General features: G+C 36.5%; 1 protein-coding gene across 1 annotated transcript; it reads right to left on the bottom strand.

Annotated features, from left to right (window-relative positions):
- Positions 1-1,992: 1,992 nt before the first annotated feature.
- On the bottom strand, positions 1,993-2,532 carry LOC136032487 (52 kDa repressor of the inhibitor of the protein kinase-like). Its single transcript, XM_065712798.1, has one exon. It carries the CDS (start codon positions 2,530-2,532, stop codon positions 1,993-1,995), a length of 540 nt encoding a protein of 179 aa, XP_065568870.1.
- Positions 2,533-21,417: the final 18,885 nt, after the last annotated feature.

Genomic DNA, 21,417 nt, shown 5'->3' with positions numbered 1-21,417 from the left:
CTTATGAGAGGGATTCTCGTAGAAACTTCAGAGAGGGCTCACTTGAATGGAAACCGAAAGTTTTGGTGCATTTTTTTTAGAGTCAAAAGACATCCGAGGGCAACTAGCCCCCCTAGCCCTTTTTTCCCCAAACCCATCCAACACAAATTTTGAGATAGCCATTTTTAAAACAGAAAACTTCCTTAACAATTAAGTCTATGTTTTACGGCGTAAACTATCTAGCGTTTGGCCTTGCGTAATCTGCATTTTATACCTATCAAACAGTTCGTGGTAACGAAATGTAGTAAGGAGCGACCCGGCTCAAAAGTAGCCAAAACTCTAAAAAAATTCCAAGAATTTTAATACCAATTGTTACATCAAAAGAATTGCATTTTAATGCTGATTTTAAATATATAAATTTTCATCAAGATTATTCTTACCCATCAAAAGTTAAGAGCCTGAGAAAATTTGCCTTATTCTAGAAAATAGGGGAAAAAACCCCCTAAAATTCATACAATCTGACTGAAAATAACACCATCAAATTCAGCGTATCAGAGAACCCTGTTATACAGGTTTCAAGCTATCTTCAAAAATGTGGAATTTCGCATTTTTTTTGTCTGAAGACAGGACGCGTGGTTATTTGTTTTTTTTTTGTTTTTTTCCCAGGGGTGATCGTATCGACTCAGTGGTCCTAGAATGTCGCAAGAGGGCTTGTTCTAACGGATAATAAAAGCTCTAGTGCCTTTTTAAGTGACTAAAAAACTGGAGGGCACCTAGGCCCCCTCCCACGCTCATTTTTTCCCAAAGTCACCAGATCAAAATTCTGAAATAGCCTTTTTTCTACCAAAGTCAAAATACCTTATAACTATGTCTTTGGAGACGGCTTCCTCCCCCACAGTCCCTGTGGGAGGGGCTGGAAGTTACAAACTTTGACCTGGGTTTACATATAGTAATGGTCATTGGGAAGTGTACAAACGTTTTCAGGGGGATTTTTAATTTGGGGGGATTGAGGGGGGTTACGTGGGAGGATCTTTCCATGGAGAAAATTTATCATGGGGGAAGAGAATTTCAATGAAGGAGGCACAGGCTTTTCTAGCATTATTTACAAAAAACAATGAAAAAATAAATGTGAAGAGTTTTTTCAACTGAAAGTTAGGAGCAGCATTAAAACTTAAAACGAACAGAAATTATTACGCATATCAGTGGTTTACCTTCGCGTAAGACCTTGCTCTTTACGCTAAAGTATTTTTAGGAATTTCAACTATTTATTCTACGGTCTTGTGATTCAGGGGTCATTCCTAAGAAATTGGGATAAAATTCAACTTTAATGTAAAAAGCGAGGCATTAACGAGGGAGTGAAACCCCTCATATACGCAATAAAAGTATACGAATATAGAAGTACGTTACGTAAATGAATTCGTAAGTTACGTATATTTTTTACAAATGAAACGTTCTAAAAAAATTAGAAGTTCTAGTTGCCTTTTTAAGTAATAAAAAAATTGGAGGGCAAATAGGCCTCCTCCCTCTCTCCTTTTTTTCTCAATATCTTCCAATTAGAAATATGAGAAAGTCACTTAGCCAAAAAAAATTATATGCAAATTTCGTTTTAATTATTTATGTGCGGAGAGCAGAAATCAAAACATGCATTAATTAAAAAACGTCCAGAAATTAATAAAAAAACATGTTTTTATTTTAACTGATAGTAAGGAGCAACATTAAAACTTAAAACGAACAGAAATTACTCCTTATATGACAGGAGTTTTTCCTCCTCAACGCCCCGCTCTTTATGCTAAAGTTTTTTATTGTTTTAAAAAGTAGAGTTAAGAGAAAGAGTCAAACTTTAGCGTAAAGATTGGTGCGTTAATCTATAAAATCTTAAAAATTTTAATTTGACTTTTTTTTTTATTTGGAAAATCATTCAAGAGATATTCAAGATGAATGGAAGGAATTTTTAGATGTCAAAGCTAGTAGCTTTGACTTTTTTTTTAATTTGGAAAATCATTCAAGGGATATTCAAGATGAATTTTTAGATGTCAAAGCTTGTAGCGTTGACTTTTTTTTAAAACTAGCTGCTGGTGTGGCGCTTCGAAGAAAAAAATCCATCACAATGAGGGTCACTATGTAGTCCAAGCTCAGGATATTGTTGAGCAGACTTCTGGCTTTCGACATCGTTACCGAGTCTCCGTCCGTCTCTATCTCCTCTAGGGCCTTATAAATATTCACAATCAACTGTTTTGAGATCTGAATAGCATCATGTCTTTCGACCCACCTAGTTTCGCACAAGCCTTTAAGATTAAGTGCAGTATAAGTTTTTAGGATAGATTTTTGCTTTGCACTAAAGTGGAAGAAATTAACTGTTTCACGAATTACCATCATACAGTGCTTGAGTTCAGCTATTTTCCTCGAGTCCGTCAGGACCAAGTTTAGGGAGTGAGCGATACAGTAAACGTACTTCGCGAGTGGATATCTGCTCGAAATAAAAGCCTGGGCCCCTGACAAATGTCCACTCATGTTTGGAGCTCCATCATAACCTTGTCCCGTGTAGAGTTTCATGTCGAGACCAAGTTTCTAAAATCGACTTAGGATAAACTGACCAAGGCTTTCACCACGCAAGTCCTCAACAACAGCAAACCCGATGAACTCTCCCCTAATCTGCAGCGTTTCACTGTCCATAAATCGAAGCCCTAGAGCCATTTGTTCCTGCCTTGATATATCTGTAGTCTCGTCTGCATGAATGGTAAAAAAATTGTCAGATTTATCTTGTTCAACTACTTTTTCGGTTATTAGATACCCACAAATATCAATTAGTTCATGTTGAATTCTTGGGCTGCAATGCTGAGCATTGCCTGCACTTCTCTCAAAGATATCTTTCATAACTGGATCGTCCTTCATCCGATAGCGTAGCAAGGTCCTGAAATTTCCATTTTTTTTTTACAGGCTCAGCAAAGGTGAATTTCCAGAGTCTTCATCACCACGCAGAGCAATACCCTATCTTCCACACATCAGTATTGTTTCAGCAATAATACGGGGTTGTTTTCTGTTTGTCTCTATTTCTTCTCTTTTCTGTGTTTTCAGAATTTCCACCATAGAAGTTTTCTGCCTGCTCAGTGTCGCCAGAAATTTTTCTCCCCAAATAACAGCTTCTCTATGGTAAGAGTTAGACTGATGTTTGGAAAAGTCTTCCAGTGCATTTTTCTAGTTAACATATGGCTCTAAAACAAGCTGACCTAATTTTTGATGGAAACCTCGTCCGGCTTGGTCAGAAGTAAATACAGTACAATATTTACAGAAACACCCTTTTTTTACTGCCGAAAAAACTAGCCAGACATACTTATTCATCCAGCTAATCTGAAACTTCCTTGTTTTCGTTCCTACGACTTGAACCGGGCAGGGATAGTTATAGTTGGGTTTAGAATGCCTTTTGAGTAAGTCGTACTTTGTTTCATCGGAAAGCAAGCCTCTTCTATCAAAGAAACTTCCTATGTCAAGCTCAATGCCAATATTTATTCAGCAATATTTATAAAGTTCATTTACAAACTGAACTTTATATCAGTGATGATTTACATCACTTCAGCATTTGCTGATATTTGCTGAGCTGAAATCCTAAGTTCGGTTCCAAAGGGTACGTTTTCGTGAGGTGGAGAAGAAGGCTCATTACCGACGGCAGTATTCACATCGCTATTGCCATCTCTTTCTGATTCAACATCACTAGTTCGTCTTTTTTGCTCCAAAGTTCGAGAACACTCTGCTACTTTTTGGCATTTTCACATTTGGTAACGACCTGTAAATAAGGAACCATTGGTGGCAACAGCAATGGAAAATCGAAAAAAAAAATTAAGCATGTTTGGTGACAAAATATAGATCCTAGAATATTCACTTTACGGTGATTCTAACACTTTCAAATTTATTAAGCTTAATGGTACCCATTAAAAGTTAATAGAACGTGTAAACTTTTATTATTTCATAAAAAAAATCTCACTGTCCAACCAAAATCGATCTGATCTTAGTGGAAACTGCACTGTCTAATTCTGTACTCCTAAATTTCTCTAAACAAAATTTCCAAGTCCTAAGAAATACAAAATCTCTTATGTTACGTAGTTTTTCATTATTATTATTTTTTTGCTAGTATATCAAACAAGCAATCGTAGAAATTCTGGAGGAATCTCATTTCAATATGTGTTGTTAGCTTTTTAAGAGTATTAAGGCATAATTTAGGGCCGTTGCTCCCGGGACTATGGGTGCCATTGTATCAAATTTTTCGAGTATTTTAAACAAAATGGCGATTTTAAAACGCTGATCCAGTGGAAATTGGGTATATAACGACTTCTAAGGCACATTTGTTGTTGGTCGATCTGTTCTCCAGTCGTTTTCAGCCAGAAAAAAGAACTAGAAAAAGAGTTTGTTGTTTCTTTTCACGGATGGGGGCAAGAAGACTGAAGCCTCAAAAGCACGTTTTAGGCTCAAGTTTTGTTCATAGTGACTTAGAACCAATTCTCTCTTGCGCCGCTCCTTTGTAGTTACAAACAAATTTCCTGATAAGTTCAGGTTATCCTGAAAGCTTTGATGGCGGATTGTTTTAATCATTTGCTCTATTTGAGTTGCAATTCTTGGAGTAGGAACATCCAACTCACTCTGACCTTCTAGTGCGGCAGTTTTGGCTTCTCTATCTACTCTCTCATTCCCTTTAATTCCCACATGGGCGAGAACCCACTGAAACAAAATCTTCCTTCTTTTCAACAGCCCTAACATTTTTGTTAGCAAGCCGCTATTTCTCTTGACGGATCTCTAGACCTTCCAAAATTTTTTAATGCTTCCAAGACACTCATTGAGTCAGAACATATCAGAATGTCCTCATGGTCTTCCATACTTTCTACAAACTCCAATGCTTTTTAAAATGGCATATGCTTCAGCAACAAACACTGATATCTCAGGGTACAATTTATATTTTCCGACAACTTTCATTTTTGGAATCCAAAATGCAGCACCAACGGCTGTAGGACTCTCCAACTTCGAACCGTCAGTATATATTTCAATGTAATTTTTATACTTGTCATTTAGCATTATTTTGAGTTCCATGTCCATATCATGTTCTTCTGTAGGAAATAATAGATTGCATTTTGGCTCGATTATTTCCCAAGGAGCAATATCAGGAACTTCACATATGCTTAAAAATTCTGAAGTTTTTAAATTTACATCTTTGGATGCTGAAATTTCTGAAGCCTTTTCCCAAAAATTAAGTTGATTTCTAACCTTCTTTGGATTCTTGGTGCATGCTCTTCCTGTCTTTATGATCCATGATTTCACAGGGTGATTTTTACCCGCAAGCAATATTCTTCTAATGTATCTCAAAAAGGCTATGTTCCTTCTCGATTCAAGGTCTTCTAAGCCACTTTCCGATAGTAAAAAGGGAATTGGAGTTGTACTTCTACCTCCGTAAGCAGTACTGATAGCTGAGTTTTGCAAGACATCCAGCTTACTCAAAAGTGATGGACTAGCAGATCCATATATCACCACAGCGTATTCTAATTTAGCTCGAATGTATTTTGCATAAAAATCCAATAACAGATCAGGGTGTAAACCATACATGGCAGCTGTAATTCCCTTTAAAATGTTCAGACGTTTCATGCAAGCGGTCTTTAATGATTGTACGTGGCTATTCCAGCTTAACTGCTTATCAAAAACGCATCCCAGTATCTTTGATTCATTGACATATTCTATAGGTTGCCCATATATATGAAGCAATGGGGGTACCAGTATCTTTTTTCTTGTAAATATCATAGCTTTAGTTTTATTAGGTGAGAATCTAAGGTCAATATCATCTGCCCATCTTTGCAGCTGTTCCAAAACAGACTCCGTAATCATGTGAATCTCTTCCATAGAGCGGCCCAACACCCAGACATTGTTATCGTCTGCAAATATACAGCCTTTTTCAGCACTCTCTTCTATTGGGATATTATATTCTCCAATATTGTAGAGGTCCGGCCCCAAGGCAGACCCTTGGGGGACGCCTCGCTTAATTTCTACTATAACATCTGATAGTTCACCTTTAACTCTGACTTTGATGGTCCGCTGCTTCATATAATCTTCAACAAGTGCAATTAAACTTCCCTTAAAACCAGCTTCAATTAGACCAGACAAAATTTGTCTATGGACTATATTGTTGAATATATCTTCAACGTCTAACATAACCAATTGTTTTGCATTGCGTAAAGTGCGTCCTGCTTTATGCAATTAAGGCAGTCAATAGTGCTCCTCTTCCGTCTGAAGCCACATTAAATATCCTTCAGCAATTTCCTTCTTTCAATCTCAAAATTAAGCCTTTTCTTGACAATCCTTTCACAAACTTTGCCTAAAACGGGCAAAAGTGATATCATTCTATGATTTTCTAATTTGGATAGATCTTTGCCACCTTTTGGTATCATAACAGCTTCAGCATACTTCCATACTTTAGGAAATTTGCCTTGAGACCAGGCAAGGTTCAATATATCTAGTAGAGCTGAGGTCCAATTTGGTGGTAATGATCTAACAAAATGCGGATGAATAAGATCAGGGCCTGGAGAGGTAAGTGGTAAACCCTGGATTATATCTTCAAGCTCTTTGAGTGTGAAAGGCTGGTTATATTCTTCCTTCCCACCTTGAGAGGAGAGAAATTTCATTTTCCTTTTAATCCTTTGGCTTTCGACATCGTTAGGATCTGCCTTTCCAATGGATTTAATTAAATGGGCGGAACCAGCATTTGTTTTCTCTTTGTCTTCTACCAGTGCTTTATCTTCATATATTAAAGGTGGGTTCTGTCTAGGGGCAGGCATCTTGTTTGATATACTCTTAATGAACTGATAGACCTTGCTTGCTGGCTTTCTAAAGTCCAATGATGCTAAAAACAAGTTCCAGGCTTCTCTTTTGGATTTTAACACAATTCTATTAAAACTTGCATAAGCTTTTTTATATTCAATAAAATCTGAGAGAGAATTATATCTTCTGTGCAGCATACGTTTTTGGCAGACCTCTTTCTTTGCATTCAGACACTCCTCATTCCACCAAGCGGACTTTTTTCTTTTTGAAAATCCAACAGGACCAAATGGTACTATTTCTTTAGCTATGCAAACAAGATGGTCTTGAAATGCTTCTATTTTCTTATCTATTTCTGCTTCCCCCTCAATAACAGCTCTGATATTGACATCCTTCAGCTTAGCGGTTAGATCATCCCAATTGACATTTCCAGTTCTGAACTTATCTCTTCTTTCATTAATTCCAGTAGGATATTTACTGCCTATTTCCACAATCACTGGGTTATGATCACTGTGGAGAACAAGGTCCTGTAAAATGTCAACAACTAATGAGCAGGAAATTCTTGGGTTAGCCATAACCAAATCGATGGTTGTAGAGTCTCCTGTTTGAGGATTTATTCTGATAGGTAATCCTTTAGGAGTTGACAGAATCATATTGGTAGATAGGAGTGTAGCTTCAATACTCCTACCTGATTTATTTATCACATTACATCTGCACCATAAATTACTATGGGCATTAAAATCTCCTAAAATGATGATATCATCTGAATTTGGTATTTGTTTATAAACTTCCTGTATCATTTGGCCAATTATTCCATTAGATCCTGAAGGGTTGTATATATTGACAATATACAATCCCTTTTTCTCCTGGTAGAAATAGATTAACCGCCATCAATTCTATCCTGTCCCCCACTTCTTCATCCAATTCTAATTCAATTTCAGTAAAATGAAAATTCTGTTTGATTCCAATCAACACTCCTCCTTTACTGGTGTGGATTCTATCTTGTCTGATCACATTGTACCCATGGAATTCTGGTTTTATATGGGGCTTTAACCAAGTCTCCTGAATACAAAATATATCAATTTTATTTTCTAGACAACTCATGAGAAACAAATCCTTCTTTTCTTTCATAACTGAACATGCATTCCAAGAAAGTATTCTCATGTTCATGGTTGTGTTGGTGCAGCTGACCCTATCATCATCTCTACTTGGCACACATCAGCAATATCTTTCATTTCTAATTTGCATATTTTCATTGTATCTACAAAGTTACAAAGCTTCCTGATTTTTTCATCTAGTGGGAGAGATCCAATATTCAACATGTCTTGGGATAATAGCAGTCCTACTACAATTGTTTTAGTAGTATTCCTGACAATTTCATCTCTTAACTGACTCATTGTTCTATTGACAATGATGGACTCTGGTTTTAGCGTTCTAGAAGCTTCATTTTGCACTACCTGTGCATAGCTTTTATATGCTACTCTGGCTCTACTATATCCCCTCTGATACTTTTCTGCTACCATTAATATTTCCCTGTTTTCCCTTCTAACAGGACAAGCTGAGGATGTAGTTGAATGTCTACCCTTGCAATTAGCACAACAGTACTGCCTTGCTGGATCATTAATTTCTTTGTCTTTCAATGAGCATTCTTTTGAAAAATGATTGCCTGAGCATCTCAGGCAGGTAAATTCTTTTGCTCTGCAGTCTTTCTGTAAGTGTCCATAACGTTGGCATTTATAGCATTGCAACACCCTTCGATTATACATAAAAACTTTTTTTCTTCCTGAACACCACACATTTGGGGGAAGAAATGGGCTCTCAAATTCCACCAATACAGAATAGCTGTTCTCCAGCTTTTTATCTTCACGATTATATCTTTTTTGGCGCAACACTTCAATTATTGGGAATGGTGAGTCAATGCTCTCTTGAATTTGTTCATCAGTCAGGTATAAAGGAATTCCTTTGATGATGCCCCTGCATGTTTTTGGCTTTCTTGCTGTCCTAACAGATACATTTGCCACTCTATCTATCTGCATACATTCCTTGGCATCTTCATCATTTTGTAGGAACATAATCATTTTTATTCTATCATGATTTATCTCAAATTCAAATTTTTTAATCTTGGTCTGTTCCTTCAGAAACTTGGAAATCTCATAATCACCGCTAAATTTTTCATTGATATTGTTCACTTGAAACATGACTTGATTGTTAAAGATTTCTTGTTCTAGAATTTCTACCTGTGCTTTAGTGTGAGCTCTGATCTCTTGCTTTTTAGACTGTCTCACATCTGAAGTACCTGGTGATGCATTACACCACTTTTGTTTTTGTGTGTGGCTTGAAATGTCCATAAGGCCCTCAGCCTCAGCTGGATTTATAACTTCATTAAGGTCACTTTCATTAAGGTCACTTTCACATTCATTCAGTGGATCTTCATCTTGAGGAAGAACCTCAAATTTGTTATGAGTTGGTATATTTGCATATACATTAGGAAATTGTGGCATTTGCTTTGGGACTTTTAGCATGGTTCTTGTTTGATTGTCCTTTTGGTAAATATTTTGCAGGTTGGGAATCATTCTAGGCATCTGTCCCTGGTTTGTAGTACCTGTTGCATATTGAATACTTGTTCCTGGGACAGTTTGATTACTGGTTGACTGATTAGTCATATAAACTGGAAAAGGATAAAAAGGGACTTGCATGTTATGATTCTCAAACTGACTTACTGGTAGTGTTAGAGGAATAGGTGATAGATTGTTCTGGTACATGCCCACTGGCAATGTCCCTTGGTTTGATGGTAAACTGTTCTGAAGTATAGGCTGCATGACATTCTGTTGGTTCATGAGAAAAGAAGGGCTTAATGCTTCAAGTTCACTAGGTCCATTAACATTCATGGCTGGTGAGAGAAGAAATTGTCCAGGATCCATATCAGACCCTTTTTAGGTGCCTTAGCACCTGTTCCTCCTCACTTTATTAGCTCACTAGTACTCTTCTAATACACCACACAATCAAGTTTCTCAAATTCTCACTAAACAAAATAAGTCTATAAAATAATTTTAATACCACCTCATCAACTCTTCATATTTCCAAATAGGCTAATTCATCTAAAGTTAAAAGAAAACATTCACGCATTTGAAATTTTCTCTCTATCTGCAAATCATGTGAATGTATGAATTTAAACGCTTTCTTCTCTATCTGTAAATCATGTGAAAGTATGAATTTAAACGCTTTTCTATGGCCTATGTTAAACTGCTCGTTTCTAAAATTCCTCGGGAAAGGGCAAATGATCCATCCTTTTTTGCTTTTTCTAAATTTCTGCCAAGATAAAACATTCAAGGGTACATAAAAAATATATCGATCTTCCTTCACTCTTCGTTCCCCTGTCTGTTATTGTGATTGATTATCAATTAACTGGGTGAATACTAGACCTGATTTGAAGTATTTAGAAAAAAATCGTAAGAAACAATCTATTATCTGGGCTACTATTTATATGATTAATTTTTCTGTTCAGGCAATTGAGCTAGAATCCTTGAAAAATTTTGAACTTGTAACAGTAGTCCTTAGGAACAAATATATCAGGATATGAGGAAGGAGATACAATAACAATACAGCTAGGGGGAACAGAGTTGTTACTTGCTATGGTACAGGGGAAGGGGGACAGCTGTCCCTTCCAGACCTCACCCCCAGACTTCAGTTTGAATAACTATAAAGTAGCTTTATAATACTTTTGTTGTACTAATTATTGCCTTTATGGTACCAAATGGCTTTTTTTTTCACCGTTATTTTCACCTGATTTGGGAAAATTGGCTTCAACTTTGCTCCATTGAGGAAATGAGCCATATGTATTGCTTAAAATATTGTCTTTTCGCACGGAACCTGCTTGTCCATGTCATGTACTCGTGTAGTAACATTGCCGTAGTGCTGCAACTAGCCCCTCATTGTAGCTTAAAGGCTCATGGGGACATGACAGTTGAAAAAAACCATACAAGTTTCATACCAACAGATATCTATCAGCCTTGGTGACAAGGCCAGTGTTGAAAAAAAAACTCTAGAGAAGGAGAAGTATAAAACCGATTATTTGTTACCTTTTTTGCTCCTCACCAGCCCTATTAGAGGTAATTCGGTTGGTAATTTCCATCTGATTTGCCAACTGTTGATCTGCCCTCCAAGATCCATTTTCCAGGTCATTGGATTCTACATGTGTTGCTGTGGCATACGATCTGACACCACTTGTGATGTCATCTGTGAGGAGGTAATTGTGCAAGCAACATGCACCTTTAATCAGGATAGTGACAGTACTTGGCTTTAAGAGTATAGGGGATCTAAAAACTCTCCATTTGGAACTTAGAATTACAAAAGCATTCTCTGTTATTCTCCTTGCTCGGGAAAGTTTGATCCTGATCAGCTTAAAAGTGGCGCTTTAAATTATTTTCTTTTCGATGTAACAAAACAAAAATTGGCGCTTTAAATTATTTTCTTTTCGATGTTCAAAAACAAAAATAGCTGACGCAAAATTATGGATGTAAATAATGATAATAAACTCTAGTGTCTAAAAATCCACTACTTCCTAATTTGTAAAACAAATGCAAGGAAATCGGCCAAATGCAAAGAAACGAAAATCAAAAGCTAAAATTTTGGCAGAGAAACTTTTCTTCATCTATTTGCATAGCAAAAACTACCTTGAGCAATTTAGAAACATGTATATGAAAATGACAAAAACAGATGGAAAAAAATATATCAAAGACTTTAGCGCATTAGAAATTCCCTGCGGCGCGCGGGATCGAACCGAGCAACTTACAATTAGCAGAGACGGTCTTATCCACTTCGCCACCATAGGATATCATTTTACTTGATTCTTTTATGATAAGAATTATAACCTGCTTTCATCGTTGCAGGCTCTTTCTTCATTGAAGATAGTTCATTGTTGGTATTTTTGAATGGACACATCGTTTGAGGAGAAAATAAGCCACGTTTTATTTCATTTTTCAGATACAGAAGACACAAAATTTACTTTATTTTGGAAACCAGTGCTGCAACAGGTACTCCAAATTTTTACTTAAGTATCAAGTATTAAGTACTCATTGTTTTTTTTACTTAAATATCAAGTAATAAGTACTTTCCAAATTCTTACTTAAGTATCAAATATCAAGTACTTGCCAAAATTGTACTTAAGTATTACTTCAAGTACTACTTCAAGTATTTATTCTATATATATATATATATATATATATATATATATATATATATATATATATATATATATATATATATATATATATATGTATATATATATATATATATATATATATATATATATATATATATATATATATATATATATATATATATATATATATATATATACTAGCTGTTGGGGTGGCGCTTTGCGCCACCCCAACACCTAATTGGTGGGGCGCTTCGCGCCCCCCCAGGCCCCCCCGCGCGCGTAAGTCGTTATGCGCCATATTAGTTACGCGCCATTGTAGTTGTGTCCCTGTGTCCAACCTGTGAATAGAGATAGATATAAATATATGTTTTTAACTACGTAAAACATGAGAATATACAACATTCTTCGCTGTCCCATTGTCTGTGCATATAAATAGATTGTCAGGTTTACTGACTCTTGAACATGCAACATATAATTGTCCATGGGAAAAACAATCCGTATTCAGATCTATACCTCATTATTCTAATGATGTGACCCTGTGTCCCGGTCGTTATTTATATTCCCTGTGTCCCGGTCGTCATTTGTGTCCCGGTGTCAAGTTTGTAATTTCTCTTTGAGTGTCCCGGTCGTCATTTATATTCCCTGTGTCCCGGTGTCCCGGTCGTCATTTGTGTCCCGGTCTGTAATTTCTATTCGAACAATCCCTGTGTCCCGGTCGTCATTTATATATCCCGCCTGTGCACCCGGCGTCCCCGTTGTAGTTGTGTCCCTGTGTTCCCTGTGTCCCGGTCGTGATTTGTGTCCGGGTGTCCCAGTCTGTAATTTCTCTTTGAGGTTCCCGGTCGTCACTTATATTCCCTCTGTCTCGGTCGTCATTTGTGTCCCGGTCTGTAATTTCTCTTTGAGTGTTTTTTCTTTTTAGTTTTTTTTTAGTTTTTTACCTTTTTTCTTTTTTCAGTTTTCTTTTTCTTCTTTATTTTTCAGCGTCACTATGACGAACCTTTGTTTTTTTAACTTAAATCTGGTAGACATTGATGACCTTATCCAAGTCAAAATCCCAAACCCAATCATCATCGCTATCATTTTCAGTTTTGATATGTTTTGACTCTCGCTGTCCAGGTGGATTTTCATCTAACTGCGCGGTTTTGCGTTCTTTAGCCGCAAGCCTGTTTTCTTGCTGTTCTTGTGATTCCTTGGAACGCTTTCTTTTCTTACTTTCTCTATCAGCAGCAAGTTTTTCGGCATAAACTCTTTGAGCAGCTTCCTCGGCTGTTGCCATTGTAGGTTCTTCAGTCATTTTACAATTAAACATTTTTCCGTGAACAAATGTCTTAAATACAATTAATGACGTCACCGTCATAGCAAAAATGACGACAACTAACTTTATGACGTCAGTCAACACAGAAACATGACGTCACCTGACAGACAGACAGACACACAGACAGACAACTTATTTTTATATATATATATAGATATATCTATATATATATTAGCTGTTGGGGTGGCGCTTCGCGCCACCCCAACACCTAGTTGGTGGGGCGCTTCGCGCCCTCCCAAGCCCCCCCGCGCGCGTAAGTCGTTACGCGCCATATTAGTTACGCTGTAGCTGTGTCCCTGTGTCCCACCTGTGAATAGAGATAGATATAAATATATATTTTTAACTACGTAAAACATGCGAATATACAACATTCTTCGCTGTCCCATTGTCTGTGCATATAAATAGCATTTATATTTGTATGTCTGTGGATATACAAAGCCTTATGTACTAATAATGACGTCATATGCAAACGCTCTTTTTACAAACAAACAAACATGCATACACACAACTCGCTTCGCGCCACCCCAACAACTAGTTGGTGGGGCGCTTCGCGCCCCCCAAGCCCCCCCGCGCGCGTAAGTCGTTACGCACCATATTAGTTACGCGCCATTGTAGCTGTGTCCCTGTGTCCCACCTGTGAAAAGAGATAGATATAAATATATATTTTTAACTACGTAAAACATGCGAATATACAACATTCTTCGCTGTCCCATTGTCTGTGCATATAAATAGCATTTATATTCCCTGTGTCCCGGTCGTCATTTGTGTCCTGGTGTCCCAGTTTGTATTTTCTCTTTGAGTGTCCCGGTCGTCATTTATATTACCTGTGTCCCAGTGTCCCGGTCGTCATTTGTGTCCCGGTGTCCCGGTCTGTAATTTTTATTCAAACAATCCCTGTGTCTCAGTCGTCAATTATATATCCCGCCTATGCCCCCGGCGTCCCCGTTGTAGTTGTGTCCCTTCGTCCCGGTCGTCATTTAGTTTTGTGTCCGGGTGTCCCAGTCTGTAATTTTTCTTTGAGGTTCCTGGTCGTCGTTTATATTCCCTCTGTGTCGGTCGTCATTTGTGTCCCGGTCTGTAATTTATCTTTGAGTGTTTTTTCTTTTTAGTTTTTTTTTAGTTTTTTACATTTTTTCAGTTTTTTTTCTTCTTTATTTTTCAGCGTCACTATGAAGTACATATCGCCGAACCTTTGTTTTTTAACTTAAATCTGGTAGGCATTGATGACCTTATCCAAGTCAAAATCCCAAACCCAATCATCATCGCTATCATTTTCAGTTTTGATATGTTTTGACTCTCGCTTTCCAGGTGGATTTTCATCTAACTGCGCGGTTTTGCGTTCTTTAGCCGCAAGCCTGTTTTCTTGCTGTTCTTGTGATTCCTCGGCACGCTTTCTTTTCTTACTTTCTCTATCACCTGCAAGCCTGTTTTCTTGCTGTTCTTGTGATTCCTCAGCACGCTTTCTTTTCTTACTTTCTCTATCAGCAGCAAGTTTTTTGGCATAAACTCTTTGAGCAGCTTCCTCGGCTGTTGCCATTGTAGGTTCTTCAGTCATTTTACAATTAAACGTTTTTCCGTGAACGCATGTCTTAAATACCATTAATGACGTCACTGTCATAGCAAAAATGACGACAACTAACTTCATGACGTCAGTTGACACAGAAACATGACGTCACCTGACAGACAGACAGACACACAGACAGACAACTTATTTTTTATTTATATAGATGTTTTTTCTTTTTAGATTTTTTTTAGTTTTTTACATTTTTTCAGTTTTTTTTTCTTCTTTATTTTTCAGCGTCACTATGAAGTACATATCGCCGAACCTTTGTTTTTTAACTTAAATCTGGTAGGCATTGATGACCTTATCCAAGTCAAAATCCCAAACCCAATCATCATCGCTATCATTTTCAGTTTTGATATGTTTTGACTCTCGCTTTCCAGGTGGATTTTCATCTAACTGCGCGGTTTTGCGTTCTTTAGCCGCAAGCCTGTTTTCTTGCTGTTCTTGTGATTCCTCGGCACGCTTTCTTTTCTTACTTTCTCTATCAGCTGCAAGCCTGTTTTCTTGCTGTTCTTGTGATTCCTCGGCACGCTTTCTTTTCTTACTTTCTCTATCAGCAGCAAGTTTTTTGGCATAGACTCTTTTAGCAGCTTCCTCGGCTGTTGCCATTGTAGGTTCTTCAGTCATTTTACAATTAAACGTTTTTCCATGAACGCATGTCTTAAATACCATTAATGACGTCACCGTCATAGCAAAAATGACGACAACTAACTTCGTGACGTCAGTCGACACAGAAACATGACGTCACCTGACAGACAGACAACACACAGACAGACAACTAATTTTTATATATATCTATCTTCTATATATATAAAAATAAGTTGTCTGTCTGTGTGTCTGTCTGTGGATCAGGTGACGTCATGTTTCAGTGTTGACTGACGTCATGTTTTCGACTGACGAAATTACAGACCGGGACATCGGGACACAAATGACGACCGGGACACCGGCACATAGGGAATATAAAAGACGACCGGGACACTCAAAGAGAAAGCGACCGGGACACAAGGAATGTTCGATTAGCAATCACCATCAACAAAGCACCGGGACACAAATGACGACCGGGACACAGGGAGTATCAACTATAACGGGGACACCGGGGGGCACAGGGAGATATATAAATGACGACGGGGACACAGGGAACGTTCGATTAGCAATCACTATCAACAAAGCTCAAGGGCAATCATTAGAATCATGAGGTATAACTAAAAAAACTAAAAAAAAGGTAAAAAACTAAAAACTAAAAAAAAGACCAATTCAAAAACGAATGTATATACAGACCGGGACACCGGGAAACAAATGACGACCGGGACACAAGGAATATAAATGACGACCGGGACATAGGGACACAACTACAACGGGGACGCCGGGTACGGATTGTTTTCCCATGGACCATTATATTTTGCATGTTCAAGAGTCGGTAAACCTGACAATCTATTTATATGCACAGACAATGGGACAGCAAAGAATGTTGTATATTCGCAAGTTTTACGTAGTTAAAAACATATATCTATATATATAAAAATAAGTTGTTTGTCTGTCTGTCGACTGACGTCATGTTTGTGTGTCGACTGACGTCATGTTTGTCGACTGACGTCATTATAAGGATTGAGCTGTATGTCGTCATGAAGTTGTTTGTCGTCTGACGTCATGTTTGTCGACTAACGAAACTACAGACCGGGACACCGGGACACAAATGACGTTTTATGTCTGTTATAACGTAATAGAGGCAACAATCTTGACAGGGCCTTTTGAGGGTGAGGCTTTTCTTATTCCACGCATTCTCATGATTCCAATGGATCTGCCTTTTCAACCTAAGAGATTGCAATTCCCAATTTGATTAGCGTATTTAGTTTTCAGTCCAGAACCACTAAAGCTATTATGTAAATATCAAAAATATTTATGTTGTCTGAGCAATGATTTTTAGTTTTTATTTCAAAATAGAAAATTACCTGACAATTTTAGAATTACATCTATCTATATATGTAAAAATAAGTTGTCTGTCTGTGGATCAGGTGACGTCATGTTTCTGTGTCGACTGGCGTCATGAAGTTAGTTGTCGTCATTTTTGCTATGACGGTGACGTCATTAAAGATATTTAAGACATATATATTCACGTAGAAATCTATTAATGTTTAAGTTTAAAATGACTGATGAACTTACAATGGCAAAAGCCGATGAAGATGCTCAAAGAGTTTATGCCAAAAAACTTGCTGCTGATAGAGAAAGTCAGAAAAGAAAGCGTGCCGAGGAATCAAAAGAACAGCAAGGAAACAGGCTTGAGGCTAAAGAACGCAAAACCGCGCAGTTAGATGAAGATCCACCTGGACAGCGAGAGTCAAAACATATCAAAACTGAAAATGATAGCGATGATGATTGGGTTTGGGATCTTTACTTGGATAAGGTCATCAATGCCTACCAGATTTTAGTTAAAAAAAACAAAGGTTCGGCGATATGTATTTCATAGTGAAGCTGAAAAATAAAGAAGAAAAAGAAAACTGAAAAAAGAAAAAAAGTAAAAAACTAAAAAATACTAAAAAGAAAAAACACTCCAAAAGAAATTACAGACCGGGACACAAATGACGACCGGGACAGAGGGAATATAAATAACGACCGGGACACTCAAAGAGAAATTACAGACTGGGATACCGGGACACAAATGACGACTGGGACACAGGCAATATAAATGACGACCAGGACACAGGTATTTAAGAATATCGTTCAAAGACAAATTTTTAATTGTAAGAAGACCGTTGAAAGAGAAATTTCTAATTGTAAAATGACTGAAGAACCTACAATGGCAACACCCGAGGAAGCTGCTCAAAACGAAAGTATTCAAGCCGAAGTAGCTGAGTTGGTAATGCGTTATGTTTCAGGTTCTAGGTCCGAGAGGCTCCAGGTTTGAACCTTGGCTTTAGCATTAATACAAAAGAAGAAAAAAACTAAAAAGGTAAAAACTACAAAAAAACTAAAAAGAAAATATATATATATATATATTTAAATATATTATCTTTTCCACAAAAATAATAATTTAGTGCTTCTGTTTAAAAACAGCAATCGAATTGATGCCTCCTGATACGCAACTATCAACAAAGTGGCAATCGTTGTGGTCGGTGATCAGTTCTTACCTCGAGATAATATTCTTTATAGGCGAAACAATCAGTTGACAAGAATTGCTTAAACTCATCGATGCTACGATGCCCTACAATATCCTGACGAATATAAATGACGCCCGGGACACTCAAATAGAAATCACAGACTGGGACACCGGGACACAAATGACGACCGGGACACAGGGAATATAAATGACGACCCGGACACAGGGACACAACTACAACGGGGACGCCGGGGGGCACAGGGGGATATGTAAATGACGACGGCAACAAAGGAAATGGTCGATTAGCAATCACCATCAACAAAGCTCAAGGGCAATCGATAGAATCATGAGGTATAGATCTGAATACGGATTGTTTTCCCATGGACCATTATGCGTTGCATGTTCAAGAGTCGGTAAACCTGACAATCTATTTATATGCACAGACGATGGGACAGCAAAGAATGTTGTATATTCGCAAGTTTTACGAAGTTAAATATATATATATATATATATATATATATATATATATATATATATATATATATATATATATATATATTTATATATATATATATATATATATATATATATATATATATATGTATATATATATATATATATATATATATATATATATATATATATATATATATATATATATATATATATATATCTATATATATAAAAATAAGTTGTCTGTCTGTCTGTGGATCAGGTGACGACAAATATATATATATACATATATATATATATATATATATATATATATATATATATATATATATATATATATATATATATATATATATATATATATATATATATATATATATATATATATATATATATATATATATATATATATATATATACATATATATACATATATATATATACATACATATACATATACATATATACATATACATATATACATATACATAAGAAGACCGTTGAAAGAGAAATTTCTAATTGTAAAATGACTGAAGAACCTACAATGGCAACACCCGAGGAAGCTGCTCAAAACGAATGTATTCAAGCCGAAGTAGCTGAGTTGGTAAAGCGTTATGTTTCAGGTTCTAGGTCCGAGAGGCTCCAGGTTTGAACCTTGGCTTTAGCATGAATACAAAAGAAGAAAAAAACTAAAAAAGGTAAAAACTACAAAAAAACTAAAAAGAAAATATATATATATTAATATATATATATATATATATATATATATATATATATATATATATATATATATATATATATATATATATATATATATATATATATATATATATATATATATATATATATATATATATATATATATATATATATATATATATATATAAAATATAAAAATAAGTTGTCTGTCTATGGATCTGTCAGGTGACGTCATGTTTCTGTGTCGACTGACGTCATGTTTTTGACTGACGAAATTACAGACCGGGACATCGGGACACAAATGAAAACCGGGACACCTTCACATAGGGAATATAAATGACGACCGGGACACAAGGACTGTTCGATTAGCAATCACCAACAACAAAGTACCGGGACACAAATGACGACCGGGACACAGGGAGTATAAATGACGACCAGGACATAAGTAAAAAAGAATTAAAAACTAAAAAAAAGTAAAAACTAAAAAAAACTAAAGAAAAAAAGACTAAAAACTAATAAAAAACTAAAAAAGCTAAAAAGCTAAAAAAAAACTAAAAAAGAAAATAAAATGAAAAGGAAAAACAAATGAAAAATAAAGGAGAAAAACAAAACTAAAAAAAAGAAAAAAAACTAAAAAAAGGTAAAAAACTAAAACCTAAAAAAAGACCAATTCAAAAACGAATGTATATACAGACCGGGACACAAATGACGACCGGGACACCGGGACATGACGAACGGGACACAGGGACACAACTACAACAGGGACGCACGGGTGCTCAGGGGGATATATAAATGACGATGGCGACACAGGGAATCGTCGATTAGCAATCACCATCAACAAAGCTCAAGGGCAATCATTAGAATCATGAGGTATAGATCTGAATACCGATTGTTTTCCCATGGACCATTATATGTTGCATGTTCAAGAGTCGTTAAACCTGACATTCTATTTATATACACAGACAATGGGACAGCAAAGAATGTTGTATATTCGCAAGTTTTACGTAGTTAAAAACATATATATATATATATATATATATATATATATATATATATATATATATATATATATATATATATATATATATATATATATATATATATATATATATATATATATATACATATATATATATATCTATATATATAAAATGAGTTGTCTGTCTGTGTGTCTGTCTGTCTGTCAGGTGACGTCATGTTTCTGTGTCGACTGACGTCATGAATTTAGTTGTCGTCATTTTTGCTATGACGGTGACGTCTTTAATGGTATTTAAGACATACGTTCACGGAAAAATGTTTAATTGTAAAATGACTGAAGACCCTACAATGGCAACAGCCGAGGAGGCTGCTCAAAGAGTCTATGCCAAAAAACTTCCTGCTGATAGAGAAAGTAAGAAAAAAAAGCGTGCCGAGGAATCACAAGAACAGCAAGAAATCAGGCTTGCTGCTGATAGAGAAAGTAAGAAAAGAAAGCGTGCCGAGGAATCAGAGCAACCTGAAAGTTATCGCCTGGCATTCAGGTACAACCCAGTCGATGATTATAGCTTGAGTAGATGTGTTCAAATCGGGACAATGTCTAAAATTTGTCCCTATTGCAAGGCCTTGAAATTCAATGGTGAAACAATGGGAATGTGTTGCGCCTCAGGAAAAGTTAAACTTCCTCTATTGGCTGCACCACCAGAGCCATTGAAGACTTGCGGCTAAAGAACGGCTTGCGGCTAAAGAACGCAAAACCGCGCAGTTAGATGAAAATCCACCTGGAAAGCGAGAGTCAAAACATATCAAAACTGAAAATGATAGCGATGATGATTGGGTTTGGGATTTTGACTTGGATAAGGTCATCAATGCCTACCAGATTTAAGTTAAAAAACAAAGGTTCGGCGATATGTACTTCATAGTGACGCTGAAAAATAAAGAAGAAAAAAAAAACTGAAAAAATGTAAAAAACTAAAAAAACTAAAAGAAAAAACACTCAAAGATAAATTACAGACCGGGTCACAAATGACGACCGACACAGAGGGAATATAAATGACGACCAGGAACCTCAAAGAAAAATTACAGTCTGGGACACCCGGACACAAATCACGACCGGGAATATAAATGACGACCGGGAGGTAGGGAAACAACTACAACGGGGACGCCGGGGGCACAGGCGGGATATATAATTGACGACTGTAACACAGGGATTGTTTGAATAGAAATTACAGACCGGGACACAAATGACAACCGGGACACTGGGACTAGGGGAATATAAATGACGACCGGGACACTCAAAGAGAAAATACAAACTGGGACACTAGGACACAAATAACGACCGGGACACAGGAAATATAAATGCTATTTATATGCACAGACAATGG

Source organism: Artemia franciscana, chromosome 10 (assembly GCF_032884065.1).
Source record: "Artemia franciscana chromosome 10, ASM3288406v1, whole genome shotgun sequence".
In the NCBI taxonomy this organism is placed as follows: Eukaryota; Metazoa; Arthropoda; class Branchiopoda; order Anostraca; family Artemiidae; genus Artemia; species Artemia franciscana.
The sequence above is the reverse complement of the archived record's forward strand: the minus strand, read 5'-3'. Positions and strand labels throughout refer to the sequence as shown.